Source organism: Tachyglossus aculeatus, chromosome 11 (assembly GCF_015852505.1).
Source record: "Tachyglossus aculeatus isolate mTacAcu1 chromosome 11, mTacAcu1.pri, whole genome shotgun sequence".
Taxonomy (NCBI): domain Eukaryota; kingdom Metazoa; phylum Chordata; class Mammalia; order Monotremata; family Tachyglossidae; genus Tachyglossus; species Tachyglossus aculeatus.
Genome location: NC_052076.1, coordinates 16,110,722 through 16,130,532, shown reverse-complemented (window position 1 = coordinate 16,130,532; position 19,811 = coordinate 16,110,722). Strand labels below are relative to the sequence as shown.

The window sequence follows — 19,811 nt, the reverse complement described above, 5'->3', positions numbered from 1 at the left end:
GCTTGATCTCACTGGCATTCAGTGAGTTGGGGACCCCCAGTCTCCCCCAAGAAGTTCCAATCTAAACTGGGGAGAGGGGACAGGATTGCCAACTGCTGAGAATGATTTTTACAAACATGACGAAAGAAAAAAAAAACCTTAGTGACTTCAAACTTTTTTAGTGACACAATTTTACAAACTGTAAAATGGTTCCAGGCGTCAGTTGTGGTGTCTATTTGAGTGTCCAGCAAAACAGACACAGAGCTCCACAGGACATGCACCCCCAGCGAAGGGGAGGGAGGGGACACTGCAGGGAACTAGAAATTGTCTAGAAACCATAGCTTCCCCCTTCTTGCCACCCTCCTCCTGGTTTCAACAGCAGTTCCCTGGCCTGTCTCTCCCAAGCCAAATGACCCAGGAGCAGGAGGAAAAAGTACTAAAGAGGCAGCGGAGCAGGGAAGGGAGAAAAGAGAGAAAAGAGAGAGGGGAAGGGGACGGAGGAGAAGAAAATCAATCAAAGGTATTTACCGAGGGCTTACAGTGTGCAGAGCACTGTATTAAGCTCTTGGGAGAGGACAATACAACAGAGTTGGTAGACACATTCTCTGATCACAATGAGTCTGTACTCTAGAGGGCAGAGAAAAGAAAAGATGTAAGGAAAGTGAAGAAAAGATGAGGAGAAGGGGAGTGGGGAAGGGTAGAGGAAGAATAAAACAAAAAGAGGACAAAGAAAAATGATAAGGGGATAGAGGAGCAGGAGGGAGAGGAGGGTGAAAAGAATCTCCCCTTTTTTTAGTGGCATTTGTTAAGCATTCATTCATTAAATCGTACTTATTGAGCACTTACTGTGTGCAGAGCACTGTACTAAGCGCTTGGCAAGTACAAGTTGGCAACAAGCACTTACTATACTCCAAGCACAGTACTTAGAGCTACAGTTGATACAAGATAATCAGGTTGGACACAGTCCCTTTCCCACAAGGGGCTCATAGTTGTTCTCCTCTTCTCTCTCCGCAGCCATACAGTGCATCATTTGAAAAATGGGGTTGTGGGTAGCCAGGAGCCCATATGGTGAGGAGGAGAATATATTGAACTCCCCAAATGCTTAGTACAGCTCTCTGCACACTGTAAACAGTCAATAAATATGATTGATTGATTGAGAAGAGGCCCGAAAGGGGGACCTGATAGTCTGAAGGAGCTTGCAGCTGAGACCTGGGACCCAGGAAGGAGGACACAGTGGGTGGCTTCCCCAGGACCCCATCGCTGCACCAGGAAAAGTCCTCCTTCCTTGGCCAGGAAGGAAGCACTGGAAATCAAAATCTAAGGCAGGAAATGCCGCGACCCTTGATTGTCCAGGCAGAGTAAGGGTCCCTTCCCCGCTCCGCCGACAATTGTTCTGTTATTGCCCCGGCAACTTAAGGAACAGGGCTGTCTGCTCAGGGAAGCCAGTCTGTGCCCCAAAAGTCACAGCTGCCGGCCCTTAGAGCAGAACAAGAGGGATTCCTCCAGTCCCTTCGCCAGGGTGGCAGCCACCCGCTTTCACGGACACTGAAATATTTTTGCAGAATTAATGGACACTGACAATTTGGGGCTGTTTTTACAGACCACCTGTGAATTTAAGGCCAGTGGGCAATCCTGAGAGAGGGTAGGGAGAGGAGTGGATGGAATGGTAACCTTAACCAGAAGATAAGAGGATGCTATTCAAATAATATTAAAATGAGCCAGCAGCACCTATGTCAGGCTGGGAAGAGGAGGCTTTAATAATAATAATAATAATAATGATGGTATTTGTTAGGCGCTTAACTATGTGCCAGGCACTGTACTAAGCGCTGGGGTGGATACAAGCAAATAGGGTTGGACACAGTCCCTGTCCCATGTGGGGCTCACAGCCTCAATCCCCATTTTACAGGTGAACTGAGGCCCAGAGAAGTGAAGTGACTTCCCCAAGGTCACACAGCAAACAAGAGCCCAAGCCGGAATTAGAACCCATGACCTTCTGATTCCCAGGCCCACGCTCTATCTACTAAGCGCACTTGTGGGCAGAGAATGTGTCTACCAACTCTGTTGTAGTGCACTCTCTCACGCATTTAGTACAGTGCTCTGCACACAGTATGTACTCAATAAATACATACTGATTGATTGATTGGGGCTTTGACTCATGGAGGCAGGAGGAGGTTTGTTGTGGTGGGAAACTGGGGGAAGGAAAGGGCCACGACACCACGGAGAAAATAGCGTTCGGATTATCCGTGGGGCCAGCTCGGCCCTGTCTCCGGTGTCTCCAAGCCCATCCAACAACCAAGTCCTTTCAGAGCCAAGTACCCCTGGCCCAGGAGGCCAGAATCTAGGCAGCCATTCTAGTAGCCACTGGCCAACAGCCCCAGCTGGGTTGAGTTACTGGCAGGAGGGCCCGAAAGGAATCGGTAGGTGGGAGGGGTGGCTGTTTGTGTTTTTCTGCAACCAGTGGATTGGAGGGATGATGGGAGTAGGCTAAGCCGGAGAGGGGAAGAGTCCCCAGGATGGGCCAATGAAGCCCGTGAGATCTTCAGGCACGCAGGCATGAGACGGAAAGAGTTGAAGACTTCGGTTTCTTTTCGTTTCTTCACTCTGTGCTGGCTCTGATGGCGAAACCCTCCTTCGCCTCCGGCCTGTTCCGAGCCCTGCGCCCCAGAGCCAGGATTGCAAATGAGACACAGACGCAAAAGCAGTGTCTGCCTCCTCCCAGCCCTTGGCTCTCGAGATGCCCCTCTAATGGCTCCCAGTATGTTTCCTCCGTCCCTATTGCCTCCCTTCCCCAAACCCTCACCTCAGGCTCGGCCTCTCTTGCAGCGGAAGCAAGATGGGATGGATGAGAGGGAAGCGGCGTGGCCTAGTGGAAAGAGCACGGGCCTGGGAATCAGAAGTCCTAAACTCTAATCTCACCTCCCCAGCTTGCCTGCTGTGTGACCTCGGGCAAGTCACTTCATTCTTCTTTGCCTTTTTTTTAGTGGTATTCGTTAAACGCTTACGATGTGCCAGGCACCGTACTAAGCATTTGAGTGGATACAAGTCCACAACCCAGGTAGAGCCCACAGCCCTCACTCCCGTTTTACAGATGAGGTAACTGAGGCACAGAGAGGTTAAGTGACTTGCCCAAGGTCACACAGCAGACACGAGGCAGAGCTGGGATTAGGACCCAAGTTCTAGCTCCCAGGCCCGAGCTCTATCCAACAGGCCATGCGACTTCTCAGTTTCCTCAACTGTAGAATGGGGAATTAATACCTGTTTTTCCTACATAGATGTGAGCCCCATGTGGAACAGGGGCTGCAACCAATCTGATGATCTGGCATTCGTCCCAGTGCCTTAGAACAGTGTTTGCTACATAGAAACCTTTAACAAATACCGTAATCATCCTCAGAATCACCATGCAAGCCCTCCCCTGGCAGTGGGGGCTGGGAGTCTGGTTTCGGGACTTCCCACCATGGGTGCAGTCCTAAGGGGCAGGCCGGCTGGTATCTTTGATGCCTATCTGCAGGGCTACCTGACAGAGTAGGGCCAGGGCTGGGATCATCAGGGCGAGCTCCCTGATGTTCTTCTCCTCTCCCAATCTGCCCCAGAAGATATTCACCTATAGCATCCCACTCCCCTACCCCTCCTGTCCCCTCTGCACCCCCTGCTGAATCCCATTCAGGTCCCACCCTCTCCCCCGTGTTCACTCCTTATGGGACCCACACACCCCTCTCCTGCATCTGTCCCTGCTGCGTATGGGACGGCTGCAGCGTTTAAAATCAGACCATCACTGGCTCTCAGGAAAACGTTTCTTTTTTGTTAAAAAAGAACAAAACCCAAAACTCAGTAAGTGCCGTCTTGGTAGGGCCTACCCAAAACAGCGCTTGGGGGGCCGGCAATTGGTCTGTAAACAGCAACCTGGACAAGAGTCCCATTTTACACCGAGTGAATGCTGTCGGGGGAGAGGGTAAGGGGTTGGGGGTGGCAGCAGGGAGAGGGGTAGGGTCATCCATAAGTGCCAAAATACATGGGTGAGACCCCACCTCAGCCCCACCTCCTTCATCCCAGCAGGTGTCCCCTCCCCCCCCCCCCCACACCCTGGTACTCCAGCGAGGTGGCGAGAGGTCCAGAACGCACAGTCCTGAGGGCTGGACTGAGAATTGAGCTGGGGCTGGATCTTAGCTTGGGCAAGGACTACATAGAGCCTGGGGGAAGGGCTGGACAAGGGCGAGGCACAGGGCTGGACCTGACTGGCCCGGGCCTGGAGCCGATCTAAAGATCGGGGCAGTGGGGGGGTGGCTTTCTAAGTTTATCAGCCACCACCCCCACCTAGGCCCACTCAGGCGCACACAGTCATCCGTGATCACGGGTACATGCGGACCACATGCACGCACCTGAGCTTCCACATTTACCCACCCCTGCCTGCGTCCACCCCAACCTGGAAGGAAGAAATGAGTGTCCGAGCCAGAGCTAGGACAGGGAGCAGGGAGAAGAGGGGAAGGGGTTGCAGGGGAAACACTCTGGGCTCCATCCTGCTGCTTTCGCTCCCCCAGCACTCAAGGGGCTCAGGGGCTGGGGCACCGGGGTCTTGCCCCCACCCCCCGCCCCCCTGTCCATCCCCCGAGCCCTATGGAGGGGTTCATTCCCGGAACCCGTCAGCCGCCTGGTGACAATCCAGATCCCCCTTTGGCTCCAGGCTCCCGGACAGCTTGACGCCAGTCTTCCGGTCCACACACCAGCACTTGCCCCGCTGCCCGTCCAGAGCTGGGTGGCACTGCCAATGACAGAGATAAGGCTGGTCACTCTCACGCCACTGGCCCATCCCCATGCCAGCAGGGTGGGGGGCACAGAGGGGTAGGAACAGAGAGGGGAAGGGCGAGGCAGTGGGGGAAAAAAATCATATCTCCCAGAGTGGATCGGATTTCAGAGTTCAATGAGTGTTTTGGGCCTGATGGCCTTGTTTTATTCTCTCCTGGAGCGGATCCCGAAAGCACCTCGAGGCTAGTGAAGCAGCATGAAGCAGCATGGCTCAGTGGAGCCCGGGCTTTGGAGACAGAGGTCATGGGTTCAAATCCCGGCTCCACCACTTGTCAGCTGTGTGACTTTGGGCAAGTCACTTCACTTCCCTCAGTTACCTCATCTGTAAAATGGGGATTAAGACTGTGAGCCCCCCGTGGGACAACCTGATCACCTTGTAAATTCCCCAGCGCTTAGAACAGTGCTTTGCACATAGTAAGCATTTAATAAATGCCATTATTATTATTAGTGGGTCTTCCTCGGGCCATGGAGCCCCGTCCCAGTTTACTAAGTCCCTGAAACAGGAGAGAGGAGCGGTGGAACCGTTACTCAGTGGAAGGCAGGAAGCCGCAGCAGAAGGAGCTACCTATTGATCTTGCGTATTGACCCCAGGTCTTGGCACAGCGCTTGGCACCCAGTAAATGCTTAATCAATACCACCATTATCATCAGACACCCTGACAGGCCATGAACCTCAGAGGGCAGGAGAGACCTGTCCCTCAAGAGTTTCCCAGAATGCCCAAGGATGGCTGTCTGCCCTTGCTGCCGTGGGGCTTGGGAAGGGCAGGGGCAGGGCCCCTGTACCTGTTTGGGGTGAAAGTTGCCATTCCGGTCACAGTTGGGGATGGGGATGCTGTACAGATCCTCGTGGGTGCGGGTCTGGGCGACTGCCAGCCGTTCCAGGGCCCGGTGCAGCTCATTCTGGCAGGATCCCTGGATCTGGCATCGGGCACGGGAGAGGAGAGGCAGGGTCAGCGAGGTAGCAGCAGGGCGGGAGGCATTGCTGGGAGATGCATAGGGCCGGGGGAAAGGGATAAGACTGGAGGAGTACCGGTGAGGGGCAGAGCTGGGGAGGGGGCTACCAGGGAGAGGGAGGGCTGGAGGTCCTGGGGGAGGGGGCTGGAGCTGTTGGGATGTACAAGGAAGAGAAGGGTGGGTATGGAGGTACTGGGAAGAGGGGGTGGGACTGGAGGTAGTGTGTGGGGGGGATGGAGGTGCTGGGGGAGGGGGATGGACTTGTTAGGGTGTGCCAGGGAGAGAGGGGCTGGGGTTGGAGATGCTGGGGAGGGGGATGGAGTTGTTGGGGTATGCCAGGGAGAGAGAGGTGGGGCTGGAGATATTGGGGGAGAGGGGGTGGGCTGGAGGTGCCGGGGGTCGGGGGCGGAGCCTGGATATCAGGGGCAGGGACAGAACCTGGGGCAGCAGGGCAGAGGCAGAGAGGGGAAGGCCGAGACTGGGCAGCAGGGAGGAAGGGGCAGGGCTGGGGTTTCCTCTCCCTTCGGAGCCATCAGGAGCACAGCCAACGGGCTGTCCCGGACACCCCCTCACCAGAGGCCGGGTCTCCTCCCGGTGGGGCCCCCCCAGGCCACTCCTCATCCTGATGCTGCTGCTGCTCCCGGCGCGCAGTTTGGCGAAGTGTTTCTGGAGGCACTTGCGGTCCTGGGGGCCACAGGGGCTGAAGCTGTTGTTGGGGTGTTCGCTCTCCTCCTTGTCTGGGGAGGGGAGGGGGCAGGAGGGAGACCGTCAGGTGAGGCCCGAGGCAGGGGGATAGATGAAAGGAGCTCTGGGAGTCCCTTCCACCCCAGGACCCATCCCATGGGAAGTTATTATCCTGGACAGTAGATCTGACCAGGGGAGCCCTCCCAATCCACTCCAGGATGAGGAGTGTCTCCTTCATCTCTCACATCTCCCTCCATTTGTTCTCATCTCCTCCCATCACCCTGATCATCCCCTATCTCCCTCTTCTCCCCTTAACTCCCTCGTCTCACCCATCTCTTTCCATCTCTCCTGTCTCCCTCATCTTTTCCCATCTCCCCCATCTCTCTGGTAGTCTCCATCTCCCTCATTTCTTTCCATCTCCTCCATCTCCCTCATCTTCCCCAGCTCATCTCCATCTCCCTTTGTTCCCACCTTCCTCATCTCCTTCATCTCCTCCACCACCTTCCATATTCCTCATCTCCCCATATCCCTCTTCTTTCCCCTTCTCCCCAATCTTCCTTACCCCCCTCATCTCCACCTCCCTCTTCTTCCTCCATCTCCACCTTCCTCTCCGGTCTCCCTCAGCTCCATCCTCCCCTTCTCCCTCATCTTCTCCCACCTTCCTCCTTTCCCCTCTACTCGCATCTCCTCCCGACCCCAGCCCCATCTCCCCTCATCTCCCCCCCCCCCATCACTGCCCACCCCCCTCCCCCAGCTCTGGCTCCCGGCCTGCTCAGTTCGGCTCCTTCTCTCCTCCGCCGGCCACTGCCCAGCTCCGATGGCCGGACTCCAGGGCCTCTGGCTCTCCACTCCCCTCTCCCTGCTCTCTGAGTCACAGTTTCCAGGCCCCTTGGCGCCTGCCCAGGGCTTGCAGGGGGGCTTTGGGGGTGCACGCCGACCAGGGGGTTTGCAAGTGTACAGACGGTTGGGAGGGAGGACATGTGTGAGTGTGTGTGTGAATGTTTGTGTGTGAAAGAGAGGGAGAAAGAAGGAGATTGAGCCTGATTAGTGGAGCTGGCAGTGTCTATCCCTGAATATGGATGTTGTGTATGGGTGTGCACAAATAGGAACGTGATTATCTACTTCTTTATGGAGGTAAATGTGCGTGTGTGTGCATAACTGGGGGTGCACGTGTGTGTTTCTGAACGTGCAAGACTCCGCATGTGCATCCGCGCCACCGCGTGTGCGATGACGTGTGGGTGCCTGCGTGTGAGCAGCAGGACTCTGTGACCTCGGGACCAGGACATTGTCTTCTCCCCATCCCATCCCCCACCGCCGCCACCGGGGCCGAGGGAGAGGGCAGGCGCCAGGAACCCTTCCATCAGGGCCACTCTGGCTTGGCAACGGGCGGCGGGCAGCCCAGCGCAGCGGGGAGCCTCAGCCGGCATTCCAGCTGCTGGCAGCTGCTCGGATTTCCACATCTGGTTCCCGTCATTGTTTCCCCCGGCTTCGAGAGGTTGCAGGTTGCTCCTGGCACAGCCAGGGCCGCCTGCCCAAGGTTCAACGGCAATTCCGGGACCAGGAGGATGTGCGTGAGCGGGGGTGCCGTGCTAAGGCCAGCGGGGTGGGGGGGGGGGGGCCTCCCACTGCCCCCCAGAAGGACCTGGGTTCTAATCCTGGCCCTGTCACATGCCTGCTGTGTGACCTCGGGCAAGTCACTTAACTTCTCTGTGCCCCAATTACTTCATCTGTAAAATGAGGATTAAGAGTGCGAGCCCCATGTGGGACGGGAACTGTGTCCAACCTGATTACCTTGTATCTACACCAGTGCTTAGAACAGTGCGTAGCGTATAGTAAGCGCTTGGAAAGTATCATAATTATTGTACCGAGAACCAAGCGGTAAGCACGATTGATTGATTGAACTCTCCAGCCTAGAACCCGGGGGCCTGTGCCCAGCGGGGTGGATGTCCCAATGATGTGAATGCCCCCCTACCTCACCCAGAGTATAGTAAACTGAGTATCTCAGGGGAGGCGGAACCGTTCCCCTCAGGGGACCCCGAGGCCTGGCCAGTTCCAGCTGCAGGGAGGCTCAGGGGCCCAAGGGTGGCCTTGGCTCTGTGCCTGTCCTCTCCGCCCTCTCTGGCCCTCCCCTGGCACACCCACCCCTTCCTGTCTCTGACCAGCTACTGGTAGCCCCGGACATGGTAGGAGAGGGGCAGGGAGGGCGGTGCCGAGGGCTCCTGAGGACAAAGAGCCTTGTGACCGACTGACAGGCCCGGCTGCCCTCTTGGCAAAAGCCTGTCTGGCCCAGGGGCTGAGAGGAACCAAAGCCCCCCATACCCCACCCCCAAGATTGCCAGGAGAAGAGGGGAATAGGGTGGGGAGAGGGAGGACCAGATGATCAGTGATGCTAGTCCCTGGACTGCCCCCTCTCCCTCTTCTAGTGCCTCTACGGGGTCCTGGGCAGGGGCAGGGGCACGAAGAGGTGGGGGTCTTCACCTTCCAGGCCTGAGACCCCTCCCCACCACGACCATCCTGAACAGACAAGGAAGCTGGCACTGCAGACGGCGCCACCCTTAATCCCACGCTAGGCCAGGATGGGCTGGGGAAAGTGAGTTGGGAGGCAGAGGTTGGAGGTCCCAGGGTGGCAGGGTGAGGAAACTAGGATCGGAGGGTGGGGTCGCTGGGCTATGAGGGTGGGAAGAATTGGATGGGGGTGGGGGGAAGGGACTTGGAGCAGGGGCTGAAGAAGGAGCACTGTGGTGGGGGAAAAAAAGGGTTAGAGAGGGTTAATGGTTGAAGGGCCACCCTAAATGGCCTTTCAGGCTGAGCTGGGCAGTGGGCGCTTTCTCAGGCATTTCCAGACACCCCCTCCCCATCCCAGCTAAGTGGCTCCCGCTCTGAGATGGGGGGCAAGAGCCCACAATGTCCTGGTCCCCCCCTCAACTCCCCTACCCCTCCTCACTGTTGACTCTGGTTTAATTTGTAACTTCCCAGCCTGAGGGGCAGAGAGACAGTGGGAGATGAGGTCTGCAGAGACCCCCTAGCCACTGGGCCCCCTGGGATCTCATCATCCAGAAAGCGCAGGGACCCAAGCCAGGGGGTTGGGGAAGTCACGGACATCTCCCCTGCCCCGGACCCCAGATCCCAGCGCAGGGCTGGGAGTTATTACGAGTCACAAATCCAGCCTCAGCCCAGGTCCTGTGGCCCAAATACCTCAGTTAATAATAATAATATTAATAATGGCATCTATCAAGTGCCTACTACGTGCCAAGCACTGTTCTAAGCACTGGGGAGGTTACAAGGTGATCAGGTTGTCCCACGGGGGGATCACAGTCTTAATCCCCATTTTACAGATGAGAGAACTGAGGCACAGAGAAGGGAAGTGACTTGCCCAAAGTCACACAGCTGACAATTGGCAGAGCAGGGATTTGAACACATGACCTCTGACTCCAAAGCCCGGGCTCTTTCCACTGAGCCACACTGCTTCTCAAGTTAAAAAGGATGCCGCTGGCCAAGCTCACTTCTTCCTCTGTCCACCATCATCCCCAGCGTCCAGAACTTTCCCAGGGTAGACGATGGGGCTGGTGGTAGTCGTAGAATCAGGGGATCCCCCTTTCCCTCCCCCATTCCCAACCCAGGGGCCCCTCAACCCAAGGGCATTGAAGGCCTGGTCCACCACCTTGCCCTTAGCCTTTCCCTCCCGCCTTCCTGAACCAAAAGACGACTGAGCTCTGGAGAACTGACATAAATCTCAGGGACTGACTTGGGAGTGTCTGGAATTAAGTTGTCAGCTAAGATCAGGATATCTCCCAACCTGCCCTTGTCCTTGCCCCTGCCCTGCCCCGTCGACATTCTGCCCCTGTTCTGCTCTGTCCTATGCCCCTGTCTTGCCCTGTCCCCACCCTGCTATGACCTATCCTGCCCCCGTCATTGTCCTTTTCTAGCTCTGTCCTGCCCTTCCCTTGCCCTGTCTCATCCCATCCTGCCCCTGAGAAGCAACGTGGCCTAGGAGAAAGAAGCCAGGCCTGGGAATCAGATGACCTGGGTACTTGCTTGCTGTATGACCTTGGGCAAGTCACTTAACTTCTCGGTAATAATAATAATAATAATGGCATTTATTAAGCGCTTACTATGTGCCAAGCACCGTTCTAAGCGTTGGGGAGGTTACAAGGTGATCAGGTTGTCCCACGGGGGGCTCACAGTCTTCATCCCCATTTTCCAGATGAGGGAATGGAGGCCCAGAGAGCTGAAGTGCCTTGCCCAGAGTCACACAGCTGACAATTGGCGGAGCTGGGATTTGAACCCATGACCTCTGACTCCAAAGCCCGGGCTCTTTCCACTGAGACACGCTGCTTCTCGGTGCCTTAGTTCCTTCGTTTGCAAAATGGGGGTTCAATCCCGGTTCTCCCTCCTACTTAGACTGTAAGCCCTAGGTGGGATCCGATTACCCTGTATCTACCCCAATGCTTAGTGCTTAGTGCTTTGCAGATGCTTAACAAATATTATCCTTACCCCAGCCCTCCCCTGCCTGTCTTACCCCCTAGCCTAATTCCACCCTGCCCCTGTTTCCATCAAGTCCCTGCCCAGTACTGGCCCTGCCCTTATCCTGTCCGTCCCACCCCTGACTCACCTCATCCTTCCCCTGTCCTGCCTCTGACTTGCCTATACCTCCGCCTTATCCTGTCCCTGTTTTCCCCCGCCCCGCCCCCATCTTGTCCAGTCCTGCCCATGCCTTCCTCCAATCTGTCCCTTTCCCAGCCCTGCCCACTGGCTTGTCCCTGCTCCTGTCCTGACCCTGCTGCTTTATAAATTATAAATCCAAACTCCAAGACCCCACTCCCAGGTCGGCACATACACGCATACCCCTCTTTCCGCTCTCTCCCGTCACTCATCCCTGGGTCTGCGGCTCCCAGACCGGGCCACCTGGAGTGGCACCCACACCAGGAAGGACAGTGGGGCAGACCAGGCTCTTGTCCCAAATTCTCCTACCAGAACCTACTAGAGAAGCAGCGTGGCTCAGTGGAAAGAGCCCGGGCTTCGGAGTCAGAAGGTCATGGGTTCTAATCCCGGCTCGGCCGCTTGTCAGCTGTGTGACTTTGGGCAAGTCACTTAGCTTCTCTGTGCCTCAGTTCCCTCACCTCTAAAATGGGGATTAAGATTGTGAGCCCCACATGGGACAACCTGATCACCTTGTATCCTCCCCAGCACTTAGAACAGTGCTTTGCACGTAGTAAGTGCTTAACAAATACCAAAATTATTATTATTATTATTATTACCAGAGGTCACCCCATCCAGCACCCAGTTCCTCCGACTGAAGCTCTCCGAGGGTCAAGGCATCCAAAACTACCCCTCGCATGCCTGTAAAGTTGATAACCTGGGACAGGAGGGAAGGGGAGGGAGGACGCCAGTTGTCTTTCATGCTCTCCCCCCTCTCTCCCCAGAACCCCTGGCCCCACCAGCTGCTGATCGGCCTGTAAATTCCTTTTAACCAGGGGAAATAGCAGCTGGCAAACACCCAGCCCAGACACAAAGGACTGGGCAGGGCTGGGACAGAGGAGAGCGGGCAGAGCAGGCCAGGAGTAGGAAGCCCCAATACTGAGCACCCTGGAAAGATAGCGGGTCTGGGGTGTGGGGCCGTTTCCTTCCAAGCCCACATCGGTCATCCCAGTCGAATACAGGGCCCAGGGGGGAGATCCAGATTCCTGGGTCCCATTGCTCCAGGTCAAGCCCCCTAGGTAAGGTTGGGGGGAAATTGGGAGGCAGGGAAGGGTGGGGAAGGGTACCAGCTCTGAAGACACAGTTTCAGAAGGATTTCGACAATCACCTGAGGAGGGTAGTTGGAACTCACTTCTGAGCCCGTGGAAACTGCCGGTTGTGTTTCCCACAGTGTAGCCGGGGATGCCGAATCCCCCAGTGGGGAGTTGGCTCCTTCACATAGGTGGCCCCTGCCAGTAAGCTTTACGTAGATAAATACAGTGACGCCCAGGCTGGAAAAGTTGGGAGGGGCAGATCATGCCCTCTTGGGTGGAGAGGGGGACTCCGCCTGGGTCCACAGGAGCCCTGGACCCCTCCCCCCACGCTTGCCCCCGTGACATCCAGTTCCTGGTACAGAAGCAGGGAGAAGAAATGTTTGCTGTCCTGGCTAAAAATTAACTGTCACCCTCCGGCCATGCTGCCCCTCCAGCCGGACACACACACCTGCTGCTTCCAGGTTGGTTGTTGACCTGCTCTTCCCATTCCCCTCCACTCCCTCCCAAGTCTCCGCCAGCCAGCCCCCACCCACCAGCCTGATTCACAAAACTCTGTGAGCCGCCCTCTGCCCATTCCCTGGGGTTGAGCTGAGGGTGGGAGGCTGGCCGGACCTATCTCCCGCTCCTCCCCTGGGCCCTGGAGAAAGGGGAAGGGGTCCTTGATGGAGAAAGGCAGGTAGGGCGAGAGCCCAAGGCCCAGAGGAACTATCTGGTAGAGACTTCATCACCCATCACTGGCAACTCGGCCCTTCCATCTAGCCCCAGAGCTCAGACTAAGGTTGGCTTGGAAATTGGCCTGGGGTTCAGTTTGAAGTTCATCTTGTGGGGTCCACGGGGCTCAACTTGGGGGTGGGGGTCGGCTTGCAGCTTAGCCTGGAGGTCGGCTTGCAGCTTGGCCTCCGGGGTTGGCTTAGGGCTCAGGCTGGGGTCGGCTTGGGGTTTGATCTGGGGGTCCGCTGCCCGCAAAAGGGGGCTAACCACCTCTCTGTCACTTCCATTCAGTGTCAGCAGATGTCCAGCCCCATCTTCTTTTTGTTCACGGTACTCTACACCAGTCACTGCACTAAACCCTGGGGTAGATACAAGCTAATCGGTTGGGACCCCATCCATGTCCCACATGGAGCTCACAGTCTTACACTGTGAGGCCACCTTCTAGACTGTGAACCCACCTTCTAGACTGCGAGCCCACTGTTGGGTAGGGACCGTCTCTATATGTTGCCAACTTGTACTTCCCAAGCGCTTAGTACAGTGCTCTGCACACAGTAAGCGCTCAATAAATACGATTGATTGATCGATTGATTGATCAGGTTGTTCCACATTGGGCTCACAGTCTTCTTCTAGACTGTGAGCCCACTGTTGGGTAGGGACCGCCTCTATATGTTGCCAACTTGTACTTCCCAAGCGCTTAGTACAGTGCTCTGCACACAGTAAGCGCTCAATAAATACGATTGATTGATCGATTGATTGATCAGGTTGTTCCACATTGGGCTCACAGTCTTCTTCTAGACTGTGAGCCCACTGTTGGGTAGGGACCGCCTCTATATGTTGCCAACTTGTACTTCCCAAGCGCTTAGTACAGTGCTCTGCACACAGTAAGCGCTCAATAAATACGATTGATTGATTGATTAATCTTCATTTTCCAGACGGGGTAACTAAGGCAGAGAGAAGTTAAGTGCCTTGCCCAAGGTCACACGGCCAAACAAGCGGCGGAGTCCCCTCTGTGCCCCCTCTCACTGCCCGCCCCCCGCCCCTCCAGTCTCCATCCCTGCTTATATAGGTCCACCTTGACGGAGTGGGAATAGGAGGGTAGCCTTGAGGGTAGCCTGGCATCTGCGGAGGGAGTGAGCTAATCGCCAAGGCAGGAGTTCCAGCTGGTGACAGCAGGCATGGCCGTCAGCGGGCATGGACTAGGCACCGACCCTCGGCTCCCTGCCTCCTTGGAGACCCTCTGGGAGCCTAAGCAGATGCCCCCACGCCTGGCACTGTCCCCTGCCTGATTCCTGTTGTGCCCAGCCACAGGCCGCGGGGAGCTGGGGTGGGTCAGGTCCACCAGCTGGCAGGCCAGGAGTCCAGTGGTCAGTCCAGGGGCGGGCAGGGATCCGAAGGATGGGGCAAGAGGAGTCCAGACGCTGCCCCATCCTATCCGGCCTGGTCCGGTGGCCGGTGAGGAAGGGAAGAGGCCCCTGAGCCGCAGGGGCAGGAAATACCCGAGGCCTGAGCGAACAATGGAAAGCTCCGGGGCTGAGGATTGCGAGGGACAGAGGGACCCCGCGGCCCCAACCCCCTCCCCAAGACCTCCCCACCCCCCACAGCCGGAGACCCCCGAGGCTATCCCGTTGATTAACCCTCTCATCCCCAGGCACCACCCCGCCCCCCCCCCAGAATAGGCCTCCAACCCGGAGAGGAGGGGCGGTGGTTGGGGAGAATACCGACTGTCCTCCCCTCCCCCTGGGTTATTTTACTTGTCCCTATTTATTCTATTTCTTTTATTTTGTGATTATGTTTGGCTTCGTTGGCTGGCTCCCCCTTCTAGACCGTGAGCCCGCTGTTGGGGAGGGACCGTCTCTAGAGGTCGCCAACTTGGACTTCCCGGGCGCTTAGTCCAGTGCCCTGCACACCGTAAGCGCTCAATAAATACGACTGAATGAATGTATGAATGGTCAGAGGGCCCGGGACTTGGGACAGAGGGCGGAGAAAGAGGGCAGAAGGCAGGGGCCTTCCTCTTGCTTTCATCCCCCCACTTCATTCATTCATTCATTCAATCGGATTTATTGAGCGCTTACTGTGTGCAGAGCACTGGACTAAGCGCTTGGGATGTACAAATTGGCAACATCTAGAGACGGTCCCTACCCAACAGTGGGCTCCCAGTCTAGAAGGGGGGAGACCAGAGGTTTATCCCCCTTCCACCCCACGACACTCCCACCCCCCAGTAGCTTCCCTTTCCTCGGGAACGGGGCAGAGGAGGGGAGGTCACGGGTTCGAATCCCGCCCCCACACACATGTCTGCTGCGTGACCTTAGGCAAGTCACTTCCCTTCTTCAGTTCCCTCATCTGGACAATGGGGATTAAGATTTGGGAGCCCCACATGGGACAACCTCATCTCCTTGTATTCCCCCCCGCCCCAGCGCTTAGAACAGTACACATACCAACATTATTATTATTATTATTATTATTATTACCCACACACATGCCTGCTGCGTGACCTTGGGCAAGCCACTTCCCTTCTTCAGTTCCCTCATCTGGATAGTGGGGATTAAGACTTGGGGGCCCCACATGGGACAACCTCATCTCCTTCTATTCCCCGCCCCAGCGTTTAGAACAGTGCACATACCAACATTAGTATTATTATTATTACCCACACACATGTCTGCTGCGTGACCTTGGGCAAGCCACTTCCCTTCTTCAGTTCCCTCATCTGGACAATGGGGATTCAGACTTGTGACCTTGGGCAAGTCACTTCCCTTCTTCAGTTCCCTCATCTGGACAATGGGGGTTAAGACTTGGGGGCCCCACATGGGACAACCTCATCTCCTTCTATTCCCCGCCCCGGCTCTTAGAACAGTGCACATACCAACATTATTATTAGTATTATTACCCACACACAAGTCTGCTGCATGACCTTGGGCAAGTCACTTCCCTTCTTCAGTTCCCTCATCTGGACGATGGGGATTACGACTTGGGAGCCCCACATGGGACAAGCTCATCTCCTTCTATTCCCCCCCCCCGCCTCAGGGCTTAGAACAGTGCACATACCAACATTATTATTAGTATTATTACCCACACACATGTCTGCTGCGTGACCTTGGGCAAGTCACTTCCCTTCTTCAGTTCCCTCATCTGGACAATGGGGATTACGACTTGGGAGCCCCACATGGGACAACCTCATCTCCTTGTATTCCCCGCCCCAGCTCTTAGAACAGTGCACACACCAACACTATTATTATTATTATTATTATTATTATTATTATTACCCACACACATGCCTGCTGCGTGACCTTGGGCAAGCCACTTCCCTTCTTCAGTTCCCTCATCTGGACGATGGGGATTAAGACTTGGGGGCCCCACATGGGACAACCTCATCTCCTTCTATTCCCCGCCCCATTGCTTAGAACAGCGCACATACCAACATTATTATTAGTATTATTACCCACACACAAGTCTGCTGCGTGACCTTGGGCAAGCCACTTCCCTTCTTCAGTTCCCTCATCTGGACAACGGGGATTAAGACTTGTGACCTTGGGCAAGTCACTTCCCTTCTTCAGTTCCCTCATCTGGACGATGGGGATTACGACTTGGGAGCCCCACATGGGACAACCTCATCTCCTTCTATTCCCCGTCCCGGCTCTTAGAACAGTGCACATACCAACATTATTATTAGTATTATTACCCACACACAAGTCTACTGTGTGACCTTGGGCAAGTCACTTCCCTTCTTCAGTTCCCTCATCTGGACGATGGGGATTAAGACTTGGGGGCCCCACATGGGACAACCTCATCTCCTTCTATTCCCCGCCCTGGCGCTTAGAACAGTGAACACACCAACATTATTCCCAGCTCTTAGAACAGTGCATATACCAACATTATTATTAGTATTATTACCCACACACATGTCTGCTGCGTGACCTTGGGCAAGCCACTTCCCTTCTTCAGTTCCCTCATCTGGACAATGGGGACTAAGACTTGGGAGCCTCACATGGGACAACCTCATCTCCTTCTATTCCCCGCCCCAGCGCTTAGAACAGTGCACATATCAACATTAGTATTATTATTATTATTAACCACACACATGCCTGCAGCGTGACCTTGGGCAAGCCACTTCCCTTCTTCAGTTCCCTCATCTGGACAATGGGGATTAAGACTCGTGACCTTGGGCAAGTCACTTCCCTTCTTCAGTTCCCTCATCTGGACAATGGGGATTAAGACTTGTGACCTTGGGCAAGTCACTTCCCTTCTTCAGTTCCCTCATCTGGACAATGGGGATTAAAAGACTTGGGGGCCCCACATGGGACAACCTCATCTCCTTCTATTCCCCGCCCCAGCGCTTAGAACAGCGCACATACCAACATTAGTATTATTATTATTATTACCCACACACATGCCTGCTGCGTGACCTTGGGCAAGCCACTTCCCTTCTCCAGTTCCCTCATCTGGACAATGGGGATTAAGATTTGGGGGCCCCACATGGGACAACCTCATCTCCTTCTATTCCCCACCCCGGCTCTTAGAAACGTGCACATACCAACATCATTATTAGTATTATTACCCACACACAAGTCTGCTGCGTGACCTTGGGCAAGCCACTTCCCTTCTTCAGTTCCCTCATCTGGACAATGGGAATTAAAAGACTTGGGGGCCCCACATGGGACAACCTCATCTCCTTCTATTCCCCGCCCCAGCGCTTAGAACAGCACACACACCAACATTAGTATTATTATTATTATTATTACCCACACACATGCCTGCTGCGTGACCTTGGGCAAGCCACTTCCCTTCTTCAGGTCCCTCATCTGGACGATGGGGATTAAGACTTGGGAGGCCCACATGGGACAAGCTCATCTCCTTCTATTCCGCCCTCCCCCAGCACCAACATTAGTAGTAGTAGTAGTAGTAGTAGTAGTAGTAGTCCCCTAGATGTCCGCCTTACCCGCGGGCTGCAGGCCCTCCTGCATCGCCTCTATCTCGGCCAACTCCGTGCAAACTCCCTGGCCGTGCATCAGGGTGTGCAGCGGCCTGTCCACGCCGCGGGGCGGGTAGCAGCGCAGGCCGGAGCCGCAGCGGGCGGTGTAGACGCCGCAGGGCATGGCCCGGCCCAGGGCACAGGTGGCACAGCAGCCGCAGCCCGGTTCCCGGACCAGCTCGTCGCAGCCCACGGGCGGCCGGCAGCGGGCCAGCTTCTCCTCGGAGCAGGGCGGGCAGTGGATGGCCTCGTCGCCCCGGGCGGGCCCCGCCGGCGTCCAGCACAGCAGCAGCAGCAGGGGCGGCCAGCAGCCTGCCCTCCCGGTGGGCATGGCTGGGGTGGGAGGGCACAGCGGCCTGGCCCGGAGCGGGGGAGCCGAGCTGGGGGGCTCAGGAGGCGGGAGGAGACCGCTGCTGCTGCTGCTGCATCCTTCCCCTGCTCCCCGGGGCCGGCCAAAGAGGGCTCGGAGGGGTCCAGCTAAGAGTGGCGACTGCTACTGGACGCCCCCGGCGCGCTGGACTTTATACCAGGCCGTCCGAGCAGGCCACACCTCCGGCTCGGGCACAGGGGCGGGGGCACGGGGGGAAGGGGAAGAGGGGAGGGAAAGGGGAGAGAGGAGGAGAGGGGAAAGGAGTCGGAACCCCTGGGGGAGGAAACGGGATGGGGAGAAAGGGGGCGGGAGATGGGGAGGGAGGGGGGGGAGGGAGGAGAAGAAGAATGATTGCCGTATCTGTCAAGCGCTTAGAACAGTGCTCTGCGCCCAGTCAGTACGACTGAGTGCTCACTGGGTGCCAGGCACTGGGCTACCCTCCCCAGCCACCTTGTATCCTCCCCAGGGAGGGGTGGGATGAGATGGGAGAAAGAGGAAAGGTGAGGGAGAAGAAGAAGAATGATTGTGGTATCTGTCAAGCACTTAGAACAGTGCTCTGCGCCCAGTCGGTACGATTGAGTGCTCACTGGGTGCCAGGCACTGGGCTACCCTCCCCAGCCACCTTGTATCCTCCCCAGGGAGGGGTGGGATCAGATGGGAGAAAGAGGAAAGGTGAGGGAGAAGAAGAAGAATGCTTGTGGTATCTGTCAAGCGCTTAGAACAGTGCTCTGCGCCCAGTCAGTACGATTGAGTGCTCACTGGGTGCCAGGCACTGGGCTACCCTCCCCAGCCACCTTGTATCCTCCCCAGGGAGGGGTGGGATGAGATGGGAGAAAGAGGAAAGGTGAGGGAGAAGAAGAAGAATGATTGTGGTATCTGTCAAGCGCTTAGAACAGTGCTCTGCGCCCAGTCAGTACGATTGAGTGCTCACTGGGTGCCAGGCACTGGGCTACCCTCCCCAGCCACCTTGTATCCTCCCCAGGGAGGGGTGGGATCAGATGGGAGAAAGAGGAAAGCGCTCAGTAAGTACGGTTGAATGGTTATTGGGTGCCAGGCACTGGACTATCCTCCCCAGCCACCTTGTATCCTCCCCCAGGGAGGGGTGGGATGAGATGGGAGAAAGAGGAAAGCGCTCAGTAAGTACGATTGAATGGTTATTGGGTGCCAGGCACTGGACTATACTCCCCAGCCACCTTGTATCCTCCCCAGGGAGGGGTGGGATGAGATGGGAGAAAGAGGAAAGCGCTCAGTAAGTACAATTGAATGCTCACTGGGTGCCAGGCACTGGACTATCCTCCCCAGCCACCTTGTATCCTGCGCAGGGAGGGATGGGATGAGATGGGAGAAAGAGGAAAGCGCTCAGTCAGTATGATTGAATGCTTATTGGGTGCCAGGCACTGGACTATCCTCCCCAGCCACCTTGTATCCTCCCCAGGGGGGGATGGGATGAGATGGGAGAAAGAGGAAAGGTGAGAGAGAAGAAGAAGAATGATTGTGGTATCTGTTAAGCGCTTAGAACAGTGCCCTGTGCACAGTAAGCGCTCAGTAAGAACGATTGAATGCTTACTGTGTGCCAGGCACTGGACTACCCTCCCCAGCCACCTTGTATCCTCCCC

General features: G+C 56.0%; 1 protein-coding gene across 1 annotated transcript; it reads right to left on the bottom strand.

Annotated features, from left to right (window-relative positions):
- Window positions 1-4,573: 4,573 nt before the first annotated feature.
- On the bottom strand, window positions 4,574-18,304 carry IGFBP4 (insulin like growth factor binding protein 4). Its single transcript, XM_038754061.1, has 4 exons — window positions 17,793-18,304; window positions 6,306-6,469; window positions 5,562-5,696; window positions 4,574-4,735 (listed from the first exon to the last, which is right to left on the bottom strand). The coding sequence occupies exons 1-4, from the start codon at window positions 18,154-18,156 to the stop codon at window positions 4,601-4,603; spliced, it is 798 nt and encodes a 265-aa protein (XP_038609989.1). The 5' UTR covers window positions 18,157-18,304; the 3' UTR covers window positions 4,574-4,600.
- Between the last annotated feature and the right edge of the window lie 1,507 nt (window positions 18,305-19,811).